The 25,208-nt window shown below is 38.3% G+C and overlaps 1 protein-coding gene across 21 annotated transcripts in view; it reads left to right on the forward strand.

Moving 5' to 3' along the window:
* Positions 1–25,208, forward strand: part of Elavl2 (ELAV like RNA binding protein 2) — a 175,174-nt gene that overhangs the window by 115,685 nt on the left and 34,281 nt on the right. For all 21 annotated transcript variants that reach the window (XM_004638556.2, XM_023723493.1, XM_023723494.1 and 18 more), the window contains one exon: positions 16,520–16,623. In XM_004638556.2, coding sequence (XP_004638613.1) covers positions 16,520–16,623 — 104 coding nt within the window. The remainder of the gene's footprint in view (positions 1–16,519; positions 16,624–25,208) is intronic.

Genomic DNA, 25,208 nt, shown 5'->3' on the forward strand with positions numbered 1-25,208 from the left:
GCTGGGGGATTGAACCGCGGTCCCCGATGCTTTGCTAAGCTTGTTCTAAGTAGGTGCTTTAGACCACTGAGCCATCTCTCCAGCCCTATCTCAACATTTTGAGCATTTGTTTATCAAGGTATGTATATGAATGTTACATTTTGAGGATTACAGTAGCTTTTCTTTCCAACTTCTTAGCAAGGTGAGTTTAGAAGAGATGCTTATGTGTGATATGGATGTGGCAGTTGTAGGATCTGCAGCATTTTGTATTTGCCTTTAGAAGCCATCTGTTAATCGGTGGGCAAATTGCCCTCTAGTCTCAGAGTGGTTTGCTGTAGCACAATCTGTCCCTTAGCAAAAACAAAATGCATTCTTATTTCCATCATAGTATCTCATTGACTTAATTTATAGTCAAAGTTCCCATCAGAGCCATAGTTCTTTCAACTTACGTCATATGCCATTAGGCTTTCTCTGTCAGTTATGTTCCTTTGGGATTCTTTCCCCCTATTGCTTCAGAGACAGGATCCTGCTGTGTTTGAGTCTATACCTGAAGTATTTAAATAAGTTTCCCTTATACTCAGAATTTTACCCCCACCTACTTAAATGCAATTGATCTTTTCAGGGATTTCTCCTAGGTATAAAAACCAGAGCTTTGTGTGACTTTCAAATTTAGGAAGAAGAAAAAAAATTGTTCCTCTTAGCTTCTTGAAAAAATATAACTGCTTTTTTTCATTAAGTTTAAACTAAACACAATGTTCTGTACAATGAGAAAGAAAATCTAATATTTATATCTAAATCTTGTGTCCAGTGGGGACAGAGTATATCCTTTGGAAATTTATTTCTTTGATCTTTGCTAAAAAATACCATTAACTTAATTCTGCTCTTTTTAAAAGTCTTGCATGTATCACTTCGTAGCAGTCACTTTAAGGTGAAACAATATTTTTATGTTGCTGAAACTTTTGATCATGTGATACTATGCTTTTTTTTTTTCCTTCTGTAATGACTTAGCCTCATATGTAGTAGTTTTCAACCCACTTAACAGTTAGTAACACTTTCTGTCCACTTATGATCTTGATGGTGCAAGGGGCAAGAAGCATTCAGGTTCATATATTTTTATAGTTAAATAAAGGAGACCACAGAAAATCAAGTCTTCCCTGGGGCATTCATCTTGGGCTTTACTGTTTTGGAGGTGGGATTATGTCGGGGTATAATTAATGAATATCTTTAAGGCTGCATACTGTATTAATCTCTGTATATTAACTATAGCTCAAAGGTACTTCACCTTTTTTACTTTTACAAAGGTAAAACCTTCCTATGATAGTGAAGTACAGATCCTCCTGGGGGCAAGAACTTGCCTTAGAAGATTTTGATCTTGGTCCTTACTCTGGAAAGTCCCCTGAAGGGAAGGATACTGGTGCAGAACTTCAATTTTGGGGAAAAAGGTGTTTGTGTTCTTGAGCCAGTTATACTCATTAAGAGCTTGGTGTGTATATTTGGCAGAGAACTGTAGCTTGAGTTTATGCCATGGAGCGGAAGACTGGGTTTATCTGGGAGAGAGCTTAACCACATAAGATTAGGGCAGTGGGTAGAGAGTTCCAAAAGAGGCTGTAGATTTTTATCCTCCAATCTTGTTTTTTCTTAGTTTCCTTTGATTCTTGATCTGTGCCTATTCAGTGATTGTTCCAGACCAGCCAAATTAGTTTCTTAAGGACTCTGTGTTTCTTTAGCTGCTTTACTGCTTGGTGCTTTCTACAGGCTTTAGAGAAAAAAAATTAGCTAACTTTGGTCTTAGACACTTTCCTCAGCACTGGGAAACAACACCCAACACTCACAACTTAAAGGAAGAGAGGTTCGTTTTGGCTCACAGTTTCAGAGATTGCAATCTTTGCACTGTCAACCAGCTCCAGGGGAGAAACAGCAGGGTCAAAGAGCCTGGAGGAGAAAAGCTGCTCCTGTCACAGCGGCCAAGAAGCACAGAAAGAAAGGAGCAGCACTGGAGGGAGATGAGGCCATTATAAACCTTCAGAGGCATAGCCCTGCTCTCCAGGTGGGGTGTGTCACTCTTAGATCTGTTACACCTCAAAGCTTGCAATCAGGGATGGGGCTTTTTGGAAGGTGATTGGATCATGGGGGCACTAGGACTCATCAGGGATTCGTCCACTAATTTATCAGCTGAGTGTGGTATTAGGAGGTTGGTACAGGTTAGAGGCAGGTCACATGCTGTGGAAGGCCTGAGATCTCAGACTGAGCCAAAATAAACTTCTGCCCTTTTAAGGTTGGGTGTTTTGTCCCAGTTCAGAGGAAAGTGACTAAGACAGAAGGTAGATGACTTTTTTTCTCCGAAGACTACTTACTGTTCAGTGTGCCATTGGTTTGGCCATCTCCTTTGATCCTACTCCACAGGTTCCTTTTTATTTGTTTATTTTTTGGTATTTAGTATAGGGTCTATAGGATCTCACTATGTAGGTCAGACTCCTAATGATCCTCCTGTTTTCAGCCTCCCAAGCACTGGGATTATACAGCTGTAAGCACCATGCCCAGTCTCAGTTGCTGTCTCAGCACACCCTGGGGGCAGGGCTGGCGCAGTATGCTGGGGATTCAACCCCAGCCAGCTGCTGTGCTCTGCCAAAACAGATGCTTTAGTCCACTGAGCTATCTGGCTGACTCTCACAGGTTCCTTCTTTCATGTCCTTTTTCTGAACTTCTCCAGGATGAAAAGCCTGAAAAAAAAATCCTTTGTTGTAACACACTAAAGACTTTTTTAAAAATTTGATTATATTTCAGTATGAAACTTCAGTGATTAACCTTACTTGTCTTAAGTGCCTTTTTTTTAAAAAAAAAAAAACTTTCTGCAAAGCTTTATTCCAGAGGGGCTCAGTCCTTCATGGCAGCTACCTTGCTCAGCAACTCCCACTTCCTCTTGGCCAGGATGTGCATCCCCACCCTTTTCTTGATGAACTTGAGGACACATTTGTCCACGGAGACCTTGAGCAGCTCCTTGGAGCCTCTCTTAGGGGACGAAGTCACATACCTCCTGGATCATGTCCTTCCTGAACTTGGTGTGTGGTGAGGCATCCGCGATGGTGGCTGTGCCTCGGTTTGCTCACATTTTTGGTCACTTTAGCATAGGGCCATCACTACCATTCTTCAGTGATTGCTGTGGCAGAAGGGTGCCTTGTTTTACCTTGTGCCTTATCTCCCTTGTTTACTGTGGGGCTTTACATTTTTGATCCTCTTATAGTACAGAGGCCATAAAGTATTGATCCCACCTCATTTTCGACAGCTAGGAAACCTTACTGTGCAAATGAAAGCACTTTAATGCAATCTGCTGAGGAGAGAAATGTTTTGTGTGGGAGACAGTTTTGGCAGTAGCAAACATGTTTGGCTTTAGCCATAAGAATTGCGTTTGGAGGCTCCGGAAAAGGAGTATGTAAATCAAGGCCCTTTTTAAATGAATCTAGTTATAATGAAGATAGCACTCATCTATCTGGTTTGTAATGATGGATCTGTTTTGAAGGTTTAGTGGTTCCTCCACCTGCAAGATGCTATTTTTTTTCTTCCCCTTTTTCTTTCTTTTATACTTGGCCTTTTGGATGGATTAAGAAAGAAATGTAAAATTTTAGTCAATTGAGTGCATGAATAAGAACAAAAAAAATGCAGGTATATTTAAAGATAAGTATTCTGGTTGGAAAGTTTTGATTTTTGGATGCACAGGATTCTGCCTCAAAATAATTTCCAAGCTTGACAAAAAATAATGAAGTATCCATTGGGAAGACCATGCTTAGAAAGGTCAGTTCTTACTTTGCAATTTGAGTGCCATTTGTCAGGTAGCTGTGTTCCTTGCAGCAAGTTAATTGGCACTCAGGACCTCCAGATTTATATCTGTGAAATAGGTACAGATAGTACTTTCTTGTGAAAAACATGATGAAGCAAACTGTGTCACTATGTAATGATCATAAGTTGCATGATAGCAGTGTTAGGTAGTACAACTGCTGCTTGGTGGCTAGAGAGACTCATTCGTAGGGCCTTGACAATGGGCTTCTCTCCACAAACTTACTGTCCTTCACATTGGAAAATTTGAGCTAGAGATTCTTTAACTTTTGGATGAGAAAGAGCAGCTATTAAATTGTTAAAGATGAAAATTATGTCAGTGTTTTAGATATTATTAGATCTGGTGGGATTTGTATTATCTAATGTCCATTCTTTGGGATAAAACAGAGGCTTCCCATAGGGTTTAAATGATTCTTTGACATATTTTCAAAAAGTATACTAACTTTATAGATCTTTTAAACTTGTTTCTTACAGTAGCTGCGTAAAAAAAATGATTTCTCAGAGAAAGAAAAACACATTAAAAACACGGCATTGCTTCTGGATGCACTGCTTACTGGTGTGTGTGTGTGTGTGTGTTCCCATATGAAGACTGACACTAACTGGTAGTGTAAGCAATAGCAGTATTAACTGGTTCTACTTCTCAACCACAATACTGTTTTGAGGAATTCAGTCTTCTGCCCTTGTCCTAAATGCTATTTACTAAGGTAAAGCAGATATACAGTGTATGTGCTGGGGTGGGGTTTCCTACAATGAGTTAATTTTAGTTAACAAAGAAATGAGATTATTATAGCAGATTCAAATCTTTAACTGAAATTAGATTGTACACTAGCTCCGAGTTGTTAAGGTGTCCTGCCTTTCTTTGAATTATAGGGTCTGACACTGTGGCTCCCTCCTCAATATTGTGGCTTTGCTCACATCACTGTGGCAGCTCCACTGTGTGAAGTTGTAGAACAGCTACCTAAATCAATAAGTAATGAGAACTGGCTCCCCCACCTCCCATGTTGCTGAGATACTATATCTCCCTTTCAAAATATAGAACCTGCTCCAAGTTGGGGACTGATTCTAAGATGTGTATACTACTAGAGGAATTGGTTTACTTTCTTCTTATCTCAAATATAAGTAACTTTTCTTTATCTTCTTGGTCTTAGATGTAGAACACCTAGTACCCACAAAGTACTCAGAGAATTTGGGGAATTTAATATGTCTTCTCCTCTATAGACTAAGACTGAATTGTGTGGGTTTTCTTTGTGTCTGAAAATGTGATGTATTAAGAAACCATGTTTTCACCAACTTAAGCAAGGTCACGTTGCATTGCCGGCAAGTTCATAATTAGAGTAGAACTGAAGGAAAACAGAGATTTACCAGTTGCATAATCAGGGGACAGATATGGCCATTAAAATTAACTTGAAAGGAAAATGCCCTGGTTTGGGGACATTAACTGTTCCCTTTAGAATTAGGTAGCTTAGGTAATACTTACCAAGTGATCACTATTTACAACCTCAATTTCAGCAGAAAAGTTACAATTTAAACTTCTATGTATTATTGCCATCCCCCCCCCCCCCCCCGAGATTGAACTCAGGCCCTTGCACTTGCCAGGTAAACGCTTATTCTACTGAGCCATCTCCCCGGCCCCCCTCCATATATCTGAAGTTCAAAAATATTCCGTTCTTTCAGTCTCAGGCTAGCTTTATTAGCATTTGCATGGAAGGATGAATCTTCTTGTGAGCCATCTGTTTTCTCTATTACTTGAGCATCTAGGTTGAATTTTTTATCCTTGTGATAATCCCTTATAATGTGATTTGGGAAGTTGGTTAAAATCACTTTGAGCTTCTTTGAGCTTTCAGAGAACCTGGCTTGGATGATAGTAATAGGATCTTGCCAGTTGCCTACCTTACCATTTGATCTTACTCATTGGAGGGTGGCAAGGAGGAACTGTTTAATGTGACCTGAGTGAGTTTAGTGTTTACACGGAAGGGCCTGCTGCATCTGGCATGGTGCATTGGAGGGGACTTGGGTAAGTCAAGAATTAAAATTTAAAGAGAAATGTAATTATAGAGGATTGCATCCCTCTGTTCTTCTGAAATTGTCTCAACTGTTTCCCCTGCTTGCAGTATCCACATGGTTTTGCTACATATGAGTTCGTAGATACTGTGTTAGGAAAGCTTTGGAGCACACTGCTCTGGCGCCAGAGTTGCAGTGCACAGCCTGTCTGAACAGACATACAGAATGGGTGCCCAAGAACAGAAAGTCCATCTGAAGAAAGATGACACATTTGCAACTTTATTGTGTGCTTAGGGGAAGAAAGAAGGGTGTTACAATGAAGAAACTGGATTTTTATTAAAATTAAAAGAATTTCCCCCTTAGAAATCAAAAATTAGGTCCCTAGATCAAATTATTTGATGCGCCCACCCCTTTTTGTTAATGTATACAGCGTTACACAGGGGCTGTTTTGTGGACCACAAATGTCCCCCCCTCCCAAGTGTTGTATTATTAGACTTCAGGTTGCAAGAATCTTGCTTGACAGAGAGGACATAGGTGACCAGTTTCTATTAACTGTGAGGTTTAAAGAGGATTCATGCTGATTTTTTATTTTTTATTTCATAAAACATTACTGCTGCTCTAAATGAAATAATAGATACACGTCAATCAGTATAGTCACCTTTTATTGTTGATTCAGCTACCAGGTTTTTAACAGAATTCACTCTGCATTTTATTTGACTTTTATATGAATAGTCTCAGCAGACTTAATTATATTAGTGAAAAAGCACTTTCAACAAAATTATATGCTGACATCCCATAATTCATACTTACAGATTTGTGAAACAGATTTATGTAAATCTATCAAATTACTCTAGGTGACATTTCTTAAAATTGAGATTTCATTTTAATGGTATTTATAGAAAAATTTTATATGAAAATTTTTACACTAACTTTTTTTTAAAGCTCATATCACTGTTAGAGTCAGACAGAATACTGTAACATTTGAGCATCTTGTCTCCACATGTTCTGTAATCCATCTGGTGTAATGCAGGGGTCTGGTATAATGTGGGGAGGATCTTTACAAGGGCAGCTCTCTCCTACATTGTAAGCTCTTAGAAGGCAAATGCTGCCATTTGTTCATTTGTTTAGTTGATCACTGGACATTTACTTAAAAATATATCCTGGGCTTTCTTTGCCAGGAACTAAAATTAGCTTGTTCTTGTTCAGCAGCTTAGTGTGACCCTGGATATCATCCAGATTGACTGGTTCTCGTACATGCATGCATACATGTGCATGCATGTGCGTGCACGCACATACACACACACACGAAATAGAAATAGTCCTGGATGTGTGTTCAGGCATTGGGAAATGAAGGTGCATTGGACAGTATATGTGTAGAAGTAGTAGTAGTAGTAATGGAAACTGGGCTAGAATCCATATAAGCAAGAAGCTAATGTTGACCTTGAAAACCAGAGCATGTCATATTACCCCATAGCATTGTAGGAGGAGGCTGGTTTTATAGTTACCAGGAGTGCAGGGGTGATTGATTGGTTAGTTTAGGGTAGTGTAAAAATAATCCAAGTGAGAGTAGCATGTGATGCTAATGGCAGAAGAAGCAGATTAAACTGATTGAACTGGTAGGATGTTCATTCCAGTCTAGTAAAACTTGAGCAGAAATCTACTTGCACACTTAACGCTTAGTCTGTGAGCTGCTCCCTTAAGTGCTGGAGCCAGTGTTACATTGGGCTGATGACCACTCTGACTGCTACACGTATGCAGCTGCTCATTGCTTCCCTCTGTGCCAGCTTTCATCACCTGCTTGCTTCGCTTCAGTTCTTATTTTCTTCTGTTACACTGTAGGGTTTGTTCATTTGTATCCCTCTCTCAGAATGTATGCTTTGTGAAGAGCATCTTTTTTCTTCTTCATCCTCAGAGCCTAGCAAGTAGTTGCCTTTCCATAATCATGCTTATTATAGGTGAGAGATATGCAGGATGACTCTTTTTTTTCCCCATTACTTCATGTTGCGAGGGTCCCATTTAATATTGGTTGGATAAAATTAAATTAATATGCCAAGTTTATAATCAAGAATTATGGCAGTTTGTTGCCTTTAGTGTTAGACCTGAGGGGGTAATTTGATATTCTGAACATTGGTAGTAATTTGAAATAGGAAAGACTAAATAAAATGACCTTTGAATAAAACAGGTCTAGGAGATTGTGTGTTTTTAATTAAAATATGCAATTAAAATTTTAATTAAAGTATGGTATTAAAAGCAATGTAGGTGGCAAGGGAATGGCTGATGCTTTGAATTACGCACAGTTTGGGATAAATTGGCATTTACTGTGTTTCCCACAGTAGCACTTTGTCACTAAAGGAATTCTCTCCCTGTTTTGCTTTTCCTGCTCTGACCCCCATGCAGCACTCAGTGGTCCTTGGTCCCATTCAGACACCGTGGAGTGTGTCAGCTCTGTGCTGTACATCACTTGACTGTGGTTCTAAGTAGATTGTTCATAACTGTACTTCTTGTGCCAGGGACATTTTAAAGATGATTTTTCTATTTCATGTGAAGAAGGGCTTCTTTGTAGCAAATATGTTAGACTAAATAGAAGAGTGGAAAACAAAAGGCTCCCACACATAGTGTGTACGGAATGTGTATGTTGAAGTGTAGTATTAACCTGAAGACATTGGTACTGTGTGAAAGTCCAAGGTTGTATTACTGTTCAGATAGCTTCCTCCTCAAAAGAAACTGTAGAGTCCTTGCCAGGGCTGTTAGTTACAAGATGTGGTTAGTGGTTCCAATGCCTTGTGCATATGTGCCCACTCTTAAGTTTGTGAGGCTGTCTGGGGACAAGTAGTGTTGGACTCTCTTCTTTGATGTTCAGTTGCCAGGGATAGGTTCTTGACTTCTAATGATGGGATTTATTTTTCTTAGGGGCTTATTATTATTATTAAGCTTTAGCTTCATCATTTTGTTCAGAATTCTCTCTTAATTGTGTTGGTTTCTGTAATGGTTATTATACTTGGAATTTAAATGGAGAGCTTTATAGATTTTTTTAAAGAAGTGATTTGTGATTTTGGGATTAACAGTATGCACATTCTAAATTCAGAATAGCTTGAAAAATGAATTTGGATGATGTGGATGAATGATGCTTGGTTTCCCTGCCTTCGCTGCTGACTCATGGAAGTGAGTGAGTGAGTTAGTGAGTGAGTGATGAGTTAGAAGAGTGCGGAGCACGGATCCTGGCTAAGCATTTTTGTCTTGGTATTTGATTTGCTGCTTTTTTTCTTGTAAAGTCTGTACTCATTTATAACTATAAATATGTGCCCTATAAATAGGGTGTAATTTATTTTGTCAAAGATTGAACAACAACTTAAAAATTCATAGATAGTGAAACTGGTGCTTCGACTTAATGTAAAGAAACTTGAAGTAGTGGGAAACCAAGAAATATTTCCTTTGATAAAACTGTTAAAAAGGCCTGGTGACATTATATATTTTAGGCATATTGAAAATAGTCTGAATTTGGGTGTAAACTGGTTGTGAAATGAGTAGAAAAGAAGCACAGCATTTGAGAGTGCCGGATTCAAAGCCTGACTTGACTACTTCATACTCTCATTTTTGGTTTATAGAAGCTGGCTGATGTGGCAAAGCTGCAGGTATTTATTTCAACCTTTTGGAGAGAATCTGATTGCCAAACATGATTAATGTGAAGTTATAACTAAATAGTAAATGACTGTGAAGCTGAAAAGTCAGTAGTATCTATTTATGACAACTTTATATTTTTAAGTATCCAATATATACTTCCTAACTTCTCTAAGTCACTGAACAATGAAAATCTATAAAGTCCCTAACTTCATTGTGTTAGTAGGATATTTAAATTTAATATGCCAACAACAGATTGAAGAGTACAGCTTTCCACACTAGTTCTCTTGGGCTATCAATGGAGTTTTTCCTAACAGTTACACATTCTAATTCATGGCTGTCATTCTTTGTAACACTGTCACTGGTCAAATTAGAAACTTCACAAGGTGAGGGTATGTATGGATATATACTTGAGTATAATGATCAATTTGTAAGTGTAGAAATTTGGTCTGACTCAGTAATGAAACATTTAATGAATGGTGGTGTTTATAATACCTTTGGTTAAATAGCACCGTTAAGCTTTTTGAGTCATTTTGCAAACATTTGAGTTCCTACAGTTCTACAGCTAGGAGTGAAAACTCAAAGGGAGCTAAGCAAACCTAGCTCTTCACTTTTCTGCAGAAATCCAACCCAGCACAAACCTTTATGCCTAGACTGACTTCAGGGAACCTACAGAGTATGTCTTAAAGTAATAGATAACACAGAGGCTTTGCCAAAATAAATCTATTTATAGAAATGGTGTGATTGAAAATACTATGAATGTTTAAATGAAAACTTTTTATTACAATAAAAGATACATTACCACTCTTCCTCAAATTACTCCCTCTTAGCTGTCCATGGTGTTGCACATCTGAAGTCCCAGGACTTGGGAGGCTGGAGGAGAGAGTATTGTCATGAGTCTTAGGCCACCTTGAGCTACATAGTGAATTCAAGGTCAGCCTAGACCTAAGACAGCAAGACCCTGACTTAAAACAAAAATAAAATACTTCCCTTCACTTTGAATACACTTGTGTTCAAAGCCCATTGTGTTGCCACTTTGTTAAGCAGTTCTGGAAGTCATCTTGTCACAGGTATCTTTAGATGTGTTGTAGTGACAACCTTTGTGTGCTGAGTCAGTTCAAACTTGTACTTTTCAAATGGTCATTTTGACTTTGCAAACAAATCAGAAGTTGCGTGTTGCCACATCCATTGTATAAGACAGGTGAGGACATACCATACTGTTTTCATGAACCTTCCTTGCCTACAGTCAGCAACATAGTTTTAATTTGCTTCATGAAGACATACCTGAAACAGGACTTCTGGAATTGCTTCCAGGAGTGGCAACAACGAGGCATCCACTTTTTCAAGACTTTCTAGATGATTTCAGTGTGTACCTGAGGTTGAGATGTACTGTGATTAAAACCTACTAAAACATGACTGCCAGGTTAGTGCCAGTAGTAGGGTGAATTATGAGGGTACAATTAATATTCAAGTTTTGTCATTGAAAAACATGGTGACGAAACCATATGATATTTGGAGTGTTTTTTCTTTTTCCCAGTATATAGCATTTTTTCATGGTTTAGATCTAAAATAAGTCCTCAAGTTTTATGTAGTTGGAAAGTAACTGAATTATGGGAGTGCTGTAGTCATCAGTGTATTTATCCATCAATAAATTCAGTAGCTGAGTATGCCGTGAAAGGCTAGAACCTTATTGGAGGTAGATTTCTGGGGGCATGATGGGGAAGGGTGTGTTGTTATCTCTGGCTCCTACCATCTCTCTCTGACTCCAGGCTGCTCTGATGTAAGCAGATTTTGTTTCCTAAGCTCTTCCACGTGCCCTTTTTACCTTAGATCCAGCCAACTATGGACTTCAATATTAATTGTATCCTCAAAAAATGTTTTGAGTCATAATACTAACTTCTCAAAATTGTAGGCATCAGATGTTTTGGCCTATCAATGCGAAAATGATTGGGACAGGTTTTGGTACCAGAGGTTGGGCTATGGCTGTGACTATGACCTGATCCTGTGGTTAAGATGCCTTAAGGTTGATTTAGAAGAGTTTGGAAAGGTTTAGAGATGCTGGCTAGAGAAGCCTTAGAATATTGTAAGCAGGGCAAGTAGAGATTGATGGGAGATTCTGACTGATGCTCAGAAGATCAGAATGCTAATTGGAATGTAGATAGTAAAGTCCAGGCTCAGGAGGTTCCATTTGGGAACAAAGACTACATTGGCAATTAGAGTAAGGGGCATGTGTGTTACATCTTAAAAAATATATCTTTAATTTGCCTATGTTCTGAGACTTTGTAGAGACTGGGATAAATAGCAGTAGAATAGCTAGTCTAACAGAGGAGATTTCATAACAGCCTATATAGGGTTTGGCATATACACTGCAGGGTCCTTTATCAACATCTACAGTGACAGTAAGTAGCAAATGCAGATGTGAAAAGCTTGTGGTTTTAGCTTGCATAGTTGGGTCCATGGAGAGTATGGTTGCTGTAAAGATAACCTCTAAAAGGAAGTCAAGAACTTTCTGTCATCATTATAAAAGATGACTTGGGGCTGAGGAGATAGCTCAGGGGTTTAAGCACCTGCCTAGTAAGCACAAGGACCTGAGTTCTGTCCCTGGTACCTCATACCATTCCAGTCCAGAAACTGGGCATGCTAGTGAATGCCTGTGATCCCAGCGCTGGAGAGGTTGAGCCAGAAGAGTCACTATTAATCTGAACTGCATAATGAGACCCTGTGTCCAATAAATAAGTAAATAAATAGATTTTTAAAAAGATGACTTGATAACATCTCAGACATCAGCAAGACCCCACCCTTCATAGGATCCAGAATATAACACTGTAAAGCTTTACTTGAGAAGAAGGGCCAAAGAAGGACTACCTAGGGATTTGGTTCCTCGTGACTCATTTTACAGCGATTAGCCATGCTGGCACTCAGATACTTCTGCTGGCATGCTCCAACAAGGCCTGGCTACTGTTTGAGCTGGCATCAGATGTTCATGTTGTACAAGTGTGTTGGTTTTACAGACATGAAAAATGTACAAGTTACAGGGTTATATAGACTTCTACCGGGTTTCAGAAGAAGGCTAGAAAGCCAGGTGGTGTTCCCGTGAGAGGGCAGCGCAGGAAGCTATGAGAGTGGAGGCACTTGGTGATGCCAGGAGTCTGGATTGTCTATGGAAAGCCTCAGACAGTGATCAGAGCCAGCCCTAGATACAGACCATGGCTGGGTCAGTCCATGTAAGCCCTCTGGAGTTCACATTTTGCCACAGCTTTTCCCATGTACTAGACATGGAATGACAAGCTTAAATGTTTGCCTTTGTCCCCCCTGCTTTCCCCTTTCTGGATAAGAATGCATACCATGTGCCATTGTATGTTAGAAGTATTTAGCTTTCTTTTTGTGTACAGGGACTCACAGTTGAAAATTTACTTTGTGTCTTAAAGGAGACTTTGGAGTTGGACTTTTAGCAATGTGGGAACCTTTAAGATTTTGGAGATTCTTTTTATATAGTGAGATGAGTGCAGTATTGTGGTGTAGATCTCAAATGTAAGTTGCGTTTGCTTGGAAGGGGATTGGTTTTTGGGGAGCACTGTACTCACCAGCAGGTTGATCCATTGATGAGGTCAGTAGCTGAACATGCGTTTGGGAGTCGGATCCTGGTTGTAGTCTCCTGGGATGTGACCTAGAAGGGTGTATCTTGTCCCCAGCTCCTCTTTTGTCTGCTTCCAGGCTGCCATGGTGAGAGCAGCTGTAATTCCACGAGGTCCTCCCATCATGGCCTTTCTGCCTTGAAGCTATCCATTTCTAAGACTGAATCCTCAAAAAAAGAAAAAAGCCTTAGCCAAAATAAACTCTTCCTTTGCATTGAGGATGCCAAAGATTTTGTTCCATTTGGAGGGGGGGAGTAACTAAGACAATCTTCCTGATTTAATTTTAAATGAATATACCTAAACTCCTTAACATGTAGTAGACATGTTATTTTTCTTTATGTTATCCTTTGACTAGTGTGATTCTTTCCATAAATAATGAGTATTGTTACTTTCTCAGCAGCCTCTGGGTAGCAGTTACTATTCATATTTTAGCAATGAGGGATCTGTGGTTCAGGAAATTTAAATAACTTCAAAGTCATAAAATTCATAAGTAGCAGAACCAGGATTGGAACTCATGTGTGTTTTATCTCCAAAGTCCATTTTTTTCTATCATATGCTGGTTCCTTGAACAGACTTTGTGAAGTTCTGCCAATTTGAATATTGCTCAGTGACAGTTGAACTGCAACACATTTCATAGAAGAATATTCTGTACACAGTAGACACATGATAAAAGTTTGTTGAATTGGTAAAAAGCTGAATGGGTCAAAACAATGGTTTGACATGCAATGTTTTTGTAGAACTGTGAATAAAATAAAGCCTCTGAATTTTCATGTGAGAACAACAAAATGAGCTCAGTTAGTTTTAGTTCTTTTTAGTCTTTTGGTTTGTATGCTCACACGTGTGTGTACACACCCAGGGCTTTGTATGTGCTAGGCAAGCTGTATTTTACACATATCCCCAACTCTCCTTAGTCTTTTTAGAAAAATAAAAAATAGGTTTTGATAAGATGGAATATGTTAGTAATCATTATGCCAAATCCTGATCATGATTCTGAAAGTATGGCCGCTGATTATGCTTGTTAGGTACTATATTGGGTCTTCATTTGAATGCTATCAAGGAACTATGCTTTACACAACCAGAGTGGCTGTCCTATGCAGAATCACTTGGGCCAGAGTTCCCACATCAAGAACAGACCCTTCACTTCATTATAAGTCTGGCAGAAAGATGTTATTTACAGAACATTTGCACTTTTCAGGATATTGTCAGTTGTCAAACCTTTTCTTGTGCACATTGTTGTCACCTATGTAGTGTTTCCCCCTCTCCCCCTCTCCCCCTCCTCTCTCTTTTGGTGGAACCAGGGATTGAACTCAGGCCTTTGCGCTTGCCAGGGAAGCACCTATTCCACTGAGCCATCACCCCTGGCCGGTAGTGTTTCTCATCTTTTCACATTGGGAAACTTTTACTTAGTTCACAAATTTAAATCTTTGATAGTAATTATACTTTCACATGCATTTCATTGATTGCAGCTGCCAGATAATCTCATTTTCTGAGAATTGAAGCATCATTGTGCCAGAGGCTCAGGATGATTGGGGAAAATAATAACTAAGATTCGTTGTGAAGAATTTTTTTCTCGAAACCTGGTATCCCCTCTCTCTCCCCCTCTCTTTCACCTCCCTTTTCCCCATTCCTTACCCCTCCCTCCCTTCACTCCTTTTTTTCTCTACTGGAGATTAAACCAAGAGCTTTCACACTGAGCTATATCTGCTGTTTGCTCTCCCTCTGTGTCTCCTTCTCTCCTCACTGTCTCTCTTGCCTCCCTTTCTTCTCTCTCCCTCCCTATCCCTTTCCCATATTCCTTCCTCCTCTACCACCCTCTCCCCTCCCTTCCTGTCTTTCCTTTCTCCCTCCCATTCCCCTCTCCCCCTGCCCCTGATCCCCATTCTTTTCCCTCTCCTTGTCCTTTCTGTTTTATAATTTGTGGCAGGGACTTGCCAAGTGGCTGCTCCTGACTCAGCATCAAGAGTTCTGAAATTATAGGCGTGTACCAGCACTCTTGGCCTTGTTACTGTGTTTTTTCCTTTCTCTTATGTTCTCATTGTTTAGAATGTCCTTAAATCCCTTTATATTCATGCTTTTCTGTCTTCCTAATCAAGATCATAAAAATCCCTAGAGAAAATTTGGTTTGATTTATTTAAGACATCTTTCACTAGGGTCAGTATATTATAGACAAATGTGCACAGTCATATATCACCTAATAGAGGGCGTGTTCTGAGAGATACAGTGTTCCTCAGTGTCATCCTCATATGAGCATCCTAGAAGCATCCTTACACAAATCTAGGTCAGTCATGACTTGGCTGCTTGGTATAATCTAGAGCTGTGGAGAACATGAGATGTGTGAGCTGCTGTTGCTATGACCCAGCATCCTATGTATAGGAACTTTCTTTTTAATACCTAAGAGTGCATTCTAAAATAATGGAAGAAGTATAGTAAGAAAATACACAATCAGTAGCCTACTCATTGGTTATTACCAAATATTATGCACTGCTCGTTAATTGCTGGACCTTTGTGTGACTAGCATTGCAATCTGTTTGTTTATAGAAGTTGGTGATGTGGTGTTACTGTGGCTATGATGTCATTAAGTGACCCAAACTTCTCAACTAAAAAATTATCTGTTTTACATGTGATCTATCTTGACTGAAACATTTTGTGGTGCATCATTATAGGCACATACATAATTTTTTAAAAACCATTTTTTACTTTAAAATAATTGTAGTTGTAGAGGGCCGACCAAATAGCTCAGCGGACTAAAGTGCCTACTTAGGCAAACACAGGGGCTGGGGGTTGGATCCCTGGGCCTACTGTGCCGGCCCTGCCCCCAGGATGCCCTGAGATGGCAATTGAGACTGGGCATGGTGGCATGCACCTGTAATCTCAGCTCTTTGGAGGCTGTAAACAGGCAGATCACTAGGAGTCCAATCTAGTAGTGAGACCCAGAACACTTTGTAGACCCTTCCCTAAAGTCCCCCCCTCCAAAAAAAAAAAAAAAAAAAAAAAAAAAGTTGTAAGGCCATGCATGTATTAGGTACAAGTTACATGATACTGACAGATTCTTGGTTAATGTTTGCTGTATTCGCACTTCTATGGGTAAGTAAACAAACTGATAATGCATTGCTCCTTAAGCCCTCTCAGTAGCTGAGCAGAGATTTGCATCTTATTCCTGAGGTCTGATGTGGCCTTGCTGTGGCCTTTCTGTGACTCAGGCAGGCCCTGTGTGTCAGATGACTTTGGGGATATTTGTTTTCTTAAACAGACTGTTTAGTGACTTCTAATGGATGTTTAAACTTGCAAATGTAGTACAAAGGAGATTGAAAAGAAAAGGACTCTATGCTTATTTCTGGAAGAACTAATAAATCTGTATGCTCGTGTTATTGACTTAAGACTCTATGGCAAAGTGAAAGTATTTCTGTCAGTGGTAGAGAACTAATGCATGCCTTTTTACTTTTACCTTTCATTAGGGCAGAGCTTGGGATACGGCTTTGTGAACTACATTGACCCCAAGGATGCAGAGAAAGCTATCAACACACTGAATGGATTGAGACTTCAAACCAAAACAATAAAAGTATGTTCAAAAAAATTTCAAAATCTATTTGTTGAACAAAGTTAAAAAATTAAGATTTATTTATAGGTTTTCCTTTTTTCTTTTGGGCCCATATAAATACACTTGTGAAAGATTCAGTGTAGTGTTTTTGTATTTGTTGCACAAGGGGGGGGGGGAAATTGTTCATGTTTACTATGTATAGTCTTGTACTAACAAAGCGACAGAGCAGCAGTGTTCTTAGGTAAGTACTTTATGAAGCCTTTGAATTAAAATCTCTTTCCCTTATAGAGAATTATTTGCTGTAAAACTTTAGGGATCCTTAGACTTGTCCTAAGCACAGGGATTGTGGACTTGTTCTAATGGCAAGTTAGCAAATATAGGCTATTTTGCAAGCCAGTAAATCTCTGTCATCATTTCTCATCTTAGTCCGCATAGTGTGAAAGTGGCTGTAGCTACCATATAAATAAAATGGATGTCATTGTGAGCTAATTAAACTGTTATGGACACTGAGATATGAATTTTCTATAATACTTGTTTTTCACAAAACAACTTCCTTTCTTGTTTATATATAAAAAAAAAATCCTAAAACAAAAAAAAAATCTGTAGCAAAACAGGCAAAAATAGTTACTGGCAGAATTTCATGGTTGGACTGTGTTTTGATTCTATTCTAGTAGAGTGAGCTTATAGTACCTTAAGGAGATGCACTAGAAAGCTTACATGAGATGCAGGTTCCTTTTCCTGTTATGTTTTTCTTTTTAAGACATACTAGCAAATGATTTTTGTGAAAACTTTCTACTTTTTTATATCTGTAAAGTTCTTATGTGGCTTCTTTCTGGATAAGAAACTGATCCAGATCACAGCATAGATTTCTTTTCCTTTAGATAATAGAGGGATGCTGGCTCTAGCAGATTGTTAGTATCTATACCATTGTTTTACTCTCTTGCCCAGTGTAGGCACTTGCCAATCAATCATTGCACTGTCTCTTATTGAATCTAGATCTGACTCTGAAAGATGTTTCAAAATGGTGTTCCAGACAACTTCTATCAATTGACTCAAGTTGGAACCTGTTTTTTCACTAGTGATTTAAGAAGCCAGTTTAGAGTATACCCTGAAGCGGTGAGGGAAACTTAGTCGAGGCGACTGTGGTATCCATCTTGCTTAAAGACTCATCTAGAAGATTTCTGCTCATTTATTCGTGTATCAGGAAATGTACTGTCATCTTTGTGTTTAAGAATTCCTTTCTTGGAATTGTCAGTTAAGGTGATTTGTTAGCCCTGGGTAGTTTTGACATCTCATTCTTTATATTTATTGGTCCATAAGAAACAGTCCTGTCAGCTCCTTTCATCTGGGGCAAACTGTAGTAGCTCCCAAATGTACTTTGATAGGATGTTCATAAACTCTGGATGTTTTTCACTCAAGAAAATGTCCAGTGAAAAGATTGACCGTTCAGTCCAAAAATTAACTGGTTATTAATTATGCTATCAGAATGTGAGGAAGAATTAGGTTCTAATTCAAGTTAACGTGACAAAGATATAAATTTGTCTTGATCTTATTTTCAGTTTGAATTGCCTTTTTCTCATTGGCCGCACATCTCTCCATGCATTGCGTTAAGAGATTAATCTTTTTAGCACTGTTGCTAGCCAACACTTAGATGACCTTAGGAAAAAAAATCTATCCAATTATCTTTTGGCTGTTTTATGCCTTCTCTGTCATACTGGATATTTGTAGCCCTCACCTTCTGTAATTTAAATTAACAGCAATCCTGGAAATCTCAACTATGTCTTAGTTCTGATGTCCTGAGGCGAATAAGAAGGAAAGGGAATAGATGGTTGAGATGGCTTACTTTAGGAAATGTACTTCTCTGTTCTAGGATCAGTCATCATCTTACTTTGTTCTTAGTGAATCAGTTCTTTTTCTGTGCATCTTGTCTGTACTCAGATTTTAAAACAGGTAGAAATGCAGAGGAAACAATTGATCAGCACTGGAGAAATGTCCACAGCATTTAAGGAGACCATTGATGATAGCTCTTTCCTTACTTTCCATGGTTCAGCCTTCTGTGTTCAGGGCTGAGCTGCTTGGACCGAATACGTGGAAGAAAAGGACACTAATGCTTTGTGGTTTTTATACTGTGACATCTACTATTCCTCTGAGTCTCAGAAATACAAGTGAGGTTGATAGGTAAGCATCAAGCTTTTTACCTGCCCTCATTTGCTTCCTTCAAAAATATCAGATTACTAAAGCTGGTATCCTCAATTTGTCCCAAATTTCTTTGAAAAGCTTTTTCAAAAGTGTATAGCACCATTTTTGCCTGTTCTTTCTGTGTTTTTATTTTCAATAGACAGGTTTCCTCTTTTTAATACAAGGTCCTGAGCCAGGTTTTTCTAGTGTTTGATGCTTTTCAGTTCCTTCGGATGCTTTGTCTCCTTTTTCCTAATGATGCCTGTTGGGCTAATCTTACAAGACAGCACTTTCCTCTTGTTACTTTTCATTCAAAATTTTACCGTTTCTCTACTGTTTTATCGTATAATTTGGCTTAGCTTTGGAGGCATAATGCCAGTGCTATTGCTATTTTCCACTAAAGTTTGCTTCTTCACTTTTGAGCAGATCTTGTTCCAGCCTCTGTGCTTTTGTGGCTCCCACTTCTTGGGGCACCTTCTCCCACTCAGTTTAATGATAGTAATTCCATCTTTTGGAGCTAATTTGAAATCCTACCTTGAGTTAGCTGGCTTGCTGGTTTTTCCTGCTCATGTTGAGTTCCCTTTTATTTGAAGTCTGTGTTCTTTTTTTTTTTTTTTTTCCTGCTGTTAGCAACTGTGGAATTTTTTTTTCCATAATTTTATTGAGAAACATAGCAATGAGACAGTTTCAAACCAAATTGGTAGGACAGTTTCAATAATTAACACATTGTATACATTCTTCCTAGTGGTTAATTGCTGTACAAGATGCGGACATGATATCCTATTTGCAAACACCATTAGAACAAATCCCTTTATTCATTAAGAGAATGTAACTATCTATCCTAACCACTTTGAATACACATATAAAAAATGGACATTCGTCTGTATCCCTTTTTTTGTTAAGTTCCATTATTTGAATATTATAGGTGTGTAAACTCAGCAAAATATTCTAAAAGATTCCAGTAGCCCATAATAGTATTGGGTCTTCTGCTTGACTGGCAATGTCAGAAATTGTTGACCTGAGTCCCCTACAGCTCAGCATAAAACCATGGCTTTACTTCTTATATTTTGTTTTTATACTTTTCTGCTGGATGTTTAAGACCAAGGTAAAGCAGGACCTATGCCACAAGAGTTGTACCTTTTGGGTCTGATAAGGTCAGTGAAATACCCTCAGGATTTATCCTGAGATCCTGTACCTCAGATTGTAGAACCTTTGTCAGTGTCAGCCATGTGGATGAGTCATGGCCATTGCTTGGCCATTGTGCTTTCTGTGAGAGCCTGAGAGAATGTTTTCTCTCCATGTGACTCTCCTTAGGCACACTCTACATCATCGATCACTTTCCTCTTTAACCCCATAATCTCCTTGATCAGAAAATTTGGGACACTACCAAGTTACATGACATTACAGTACAAGTTCTCATATGTCCTGAGTCTTAATTGACCTTGGAAGGCTAGGACCAAAATGTTGGCTTTCCTTGCGGCCCTCCTTTTTCTCTAATTTTGGTCTGCAAACTTAGGTTGTTAACCCTCCAGAAGACAAGCTTACTGTTATTACCATACAACTTAGGCTGTTAAGCTTAACCTTACTATCTGTCTGAATATCAAATATCTTAGGCATAACATGGAACAGGTATTTTTCATCAAGTATTGGTATGTTGAACTTTAAGTCCCTACAGAATATGATGAAAAAACAATTAAAAATTAGAATATATTTTAAAAATAGGCATAAAGAATTAATATACTTCTTATGTTTACACATAAGTCCAAAAATCTAACCATATACGACCTTGAAGCAGGACAGTCCTACAATATTCCTTTTCCTGTCTCTTGCCTTCATTCACTACCCCTTTCTTTTTGAACAGTCTCCTACCCGAGAGACAGCATAGCAGCAACTGGCATGTCATGACAAGCAGCCCATATTCAGAAGACCAGAATGACAGGCACTCTAAGCATGAAACTACTATTACAGATTACCATCTCCAGTGCAGTTGCTTATTTCACAGGTATCAGTATATATAGTTAGTCAGGGTGAGAATCTTTCCAATTAACTGCTAGATTCAAAAATCTTCTGGAGATTCTCAGGATCATTGCCTTGCCCATTGAAGTCTGTGTTCTTTACCCATGAAGATTCAGAAGTTTTGAGATCAGTGGGACCCAGACATAATTTGGTTTTAAGCACTACTCTCTGGTCCCAAAGGTGGAGCTGCTGGTGCTGGTTGTCATATAATACCTGGTAGTCCAAGACAGAGTTTTAACTCAAGTCCTTGTCTTTGGACACCTATACAAACTTCTTGGTATGAAACCATGCCTTACTTTAGGAAGGTACAGGCCAGTTAGTATGTACTTTATATATAACCATGCATTTGTTTATGTCTTCCACAGCACTGAAAGTAAGACCAGTAAAATCCGTTTTGTTGAGATACTCAGTAAATCACATGCTGAGAAGGTGATTTTATTTAGTAGCTTCTCTTGAGGTTTCCTGTTTAATATTAGACTAGTAGGATTTTCTTGGGAATGATGTGTTGAATAAATGAGTCATATTTGTAGTCCTGTGAGACCCTAAAATAGTTGTTCTCAGACTTAGTTGCATCAGAATCACAATGGGAATGAATTAGAAATGTACACTCTGGGGTCCACCTCAGTGTGTCCAGGCTGAATCTAATAACTTTTGCTGATTGTGACAAAGGGGATAATAAGACTTACCGTTTGGGAACCTTTGCCATATACTTTTTGACTTGGTGGGTTTTTGGTGTACTTGGTATTTGGTACCCAAAGTTCAATTTGTCTCTAGCGTTTTATCTTTTTATATATTCTGTTAAGCAAAATAGGTTCCTACTTTTCTTGGATGCTATATTAGCATTTGTAGTTGAATGTGGTTTAGACAGTCTTTATTTTTAGAATGTGTAGTTTAGAAATGAAATTTCTTTCCTGTAGAATATTACTAGTTATACCACTTACTTTATCTTATCTGAGAATACCACTCAGGTTAAAACCTTAATGTAGTTACTATCTTTTCCTAATCGTCACATTTTTCCTGACTCAAGGTAGCCCAACATCTTACTTTGTTAGTGACATCATAGTCAGCCTTTACACAAGAGGCATCTCTGTGGGCTACATGTTGCCAACATTGTCCCCAACACTGATATTGCCCCCTGCAAAAGTTAGGGAAACTAATAAAAAGGTGTGTTATAGGTCAGGCATCTAGAGCCCCCCCCCCCCCCCATCTGACTGTGTCAAAAATTGTATTCTGGTAGTGGATGGTGTTCCTCCTCAATGGCCCTCTGGTCCTCATGGGATCCTGCCTTTTGTGGACTGTTGAGGGCATCCCTGGTTGTGCCTGTTGTTGGTCTTTCTGCTCTTTATTTACTCATTCTGTTTTCAGGAAGCCTTCAATATTGATAACACCTAAGCAGTATGTAAAACATTTATGGCTTAAAAACTGTGCTTTTGTCTTATTTTGTCTAGGTTAGTGGTGTCAAATTGAAATTTGTGGTTAAAAGTAAAAGCATTGGTTTTACAAAGTAAAAATCATTCCTCTCCAGAAGTGGCTGTAGAAGTCACCCATCAGTACTCTGTGTGGGTGACTGGTATGCACAGTGAAAGTGGGTGCCTGACTCCTGCCCCTTCTCCTCTGGCGTCTCCTTCTTCTGTACCGCCCTGGGAAACTTTATTTTCCTGGTGTGGAGCTGTTTTATGAAGAAAATAGAAGCTTTCATCTTAAGGAATAAAAATTTTGGGTGCTGGGGATATAACTCAGCAGTAGAGCAGTTGGCTTGCACTGGTGAGACCCTACGTTTGATCCTAGTACTGCAGAAGACCAAAAGCAAACTAAGCTTTCAAGGATTTGAACTTTACTGCATCTAGAAATCAAATTCTACCTGTCAAAAGAAAACTGTGTGGAAGTACTAATAGTGTAAAAAGCTGCTTAAATTTGATTTTGATTAAATAGATTTAAAAAATCATTCAGGTGTAGGCTAGGCTAAAAATTACCTAGAAATTAATTTCTATACAGTAATGTGAAATTCTTTTATTAAAGTAATTAAACTACCATTTAAGCACATAGGGAAAATTCTATAAAAATTGGAATATTAAAAATTAATATTTATACCTTTTCCTTTAAAGTGTTTTGTTTTAAAGCAATTAAGTAAAGCTAATAAACTTTCTTTTTTTGTTAAATTTATACCGTTTTCCGTCTAGCCTGTTCTTTTGCCAATTGATAAAATATCATACACTTCTGTTTAGCTTGCAGTATACTCTTAATTTAGGGTCTGCTGTATTTCTTGAAATCTTTTTTTTTTTTTTTTTTTTTTTTTTTTTTTTTTGTGGAACTGGGCATTGAACTCAGGCCCTTGCGCTTGCCAGGGAAGTGCATATTCCAGGGAAGTGCATATTCCACTGAGCCATCTCCCCGGCCCCTTCTTGAAATCTTACTCTCCCAAAGGTACCTTGATAGTATGATTTCACTGGCTGTGTGATTGTGGGCAAATATTTCAATCACTTAAATTACCATGTATATCTGTAAAACAAATGAACAAGCTGAGCATCCCTTATCCAACAATCAGAAACCTGAAATGCTCTGTTTGAAAATTTTGAGTTGCCATGATTCTGCAAAGATTTCACATCGTAAAGCTTTGTGCACTAATTATTAAAAATAAAAATACTGTTTGAAATTATCTTTGGGCTTTATGTATAATAATGTATAGATGAAATATAAATAAATTTTGTACTTAGAATTGGTTTTTATACTCAAGATGTGTCATGATGTATATATAGATATTTAAAAATTGGAAGATATCTGAGAATCAAAACACATCTACTTACAATAGGGGTAAGAGGTAGTTAACCTGTAATTAACTTACCCAAATTTTTAATTTATACTAATAATTTATATTCAGTGTTTATAATCTGTATTTTTTTTAATGACCCAGTATATGTTCTGATTTGTTTAGTGAGGAAATGAAGCATCTTATTTGGAAGAGGTGACAGTTTTTTTTTTTTTTTAGTTTTTATTTATGTGTGTGTGTGTGTGTGTGTGTGTGTGTGTGTGTGTGGCCAGCTTAGCCCACCAGGGGGCGGGGCTGGCTGGCATGTGGTGCTGGGGGATTGAACCGCGGTCCCTGTGCTTTGCTAAGCTTGTTCTAAGTAGGTGCTTTAGACCACTGAGCCATCTCATCAGTCCCCGAGGTGAGAGTTTTAACTTCTCCTCTTACCACTGTAAAAAGTGTAAACATATAGTAAATTTGTGCTGAGAAAGCACAGTGGAGACTCAATTTTATTCTTTTTTTTTTTTTTCTTTTTCTTTGTAGAACCGGGGATTGAACTCAGGCCCTTGTGCTTGCTAGAAAAGCGCTTATTCTACTGAGCCATCTCCCCAGCCGTTTGAATTTTATTCTTTAGATGGGTGAGATTCTCCAGAGCTTTGGGTAGAGCAGTGACAGGATTGGACTTGAATATTCATTAGGGAAGTTTACTTTGTATTTACACTCCCCATCTCTCTGAGCATCTCAGTCCACTGTATTGCTTCTATGGTTTGTGATGTTTATTTTCTGTGATAGTAGTAGGAATTGTACCCCTTATTTTTGAACTTGTGTGTAGACCATTGTTCCAGATTTGAGAAAGACAGCTTTAAGATTTACTAAATACTTAGGAGATGTTAGGCAAATGGTAGCCTAATAGACATTACTTTTTTGGTTCTTTGGGAAGGGAAGAAAGGAAAGAGAGGGACAAAGGAAAGGAAATGGAAAAGGAAAGATAAGAAATGAGAAGATGAATAAAAAATACATATACAGGATGTGAGGTCAAGAATGGGCATACATATAAAATGCTTTCTTTGCCTTTTCAAAAATAGAGAGGCCAGGTGCACATTTTCCTAACATTTTAACCCATGGTCTGCAATATTCTAGAGCCATGTTTTGAGTTTTAACTGTTAAGGTGCAGTCAAAAAATAGTGACTGTTTAAACTTTAAAAATTTATCACAGTAAAAAGCACATTGCCTAAAAATAATGTGATTAAGCTCATGAAAGAGGCCTTTCAGGATTGCTAATCAGAAAGTGGTAAAATAGGGGAGTGTCATAATGGGTATTTTTAGGGGATTAATATCTTATGTAGTACTGTAATAATTTTTAAAAAATTTAACCACATTTTATTATACTTTACATATTGATACATTAAGTTATCAGAAGCTCTTTAGGAACTTTACATTGAGTCCAGTTTATACAATCCTAATTTGAGGTGAGAAATAACTTGACTTTCTGATCCATGTGTTTATGTAATGCCTTTATGTGTGCCATAGAACAAATCCCAGAGGTTTCGCTGAGTGGCGGTAGGAGCCAGGCTTGTTTGTCCTCATTTCAAGCTTGTTGTATTCTTTGCTGTTACTTTGATCATGAGAATTAATTACATGAGTATTTGCCAGAGGCAAGAGCTTG

This window comes from Octodon degus, unplaced genomic scaffold (assembly GCF_000260255.1).
Source record: "Octodon degus isolate 3935 unplaced genomic scaffold, OctDeg1.0 scaffold00099, whole genome shotgun sequence".
Lineage (NCBI taxonomy): Eukaryota > Metazoa > Chordata > Mammalia > Rodentia > Octodontidae > Octodon > Octodon degus.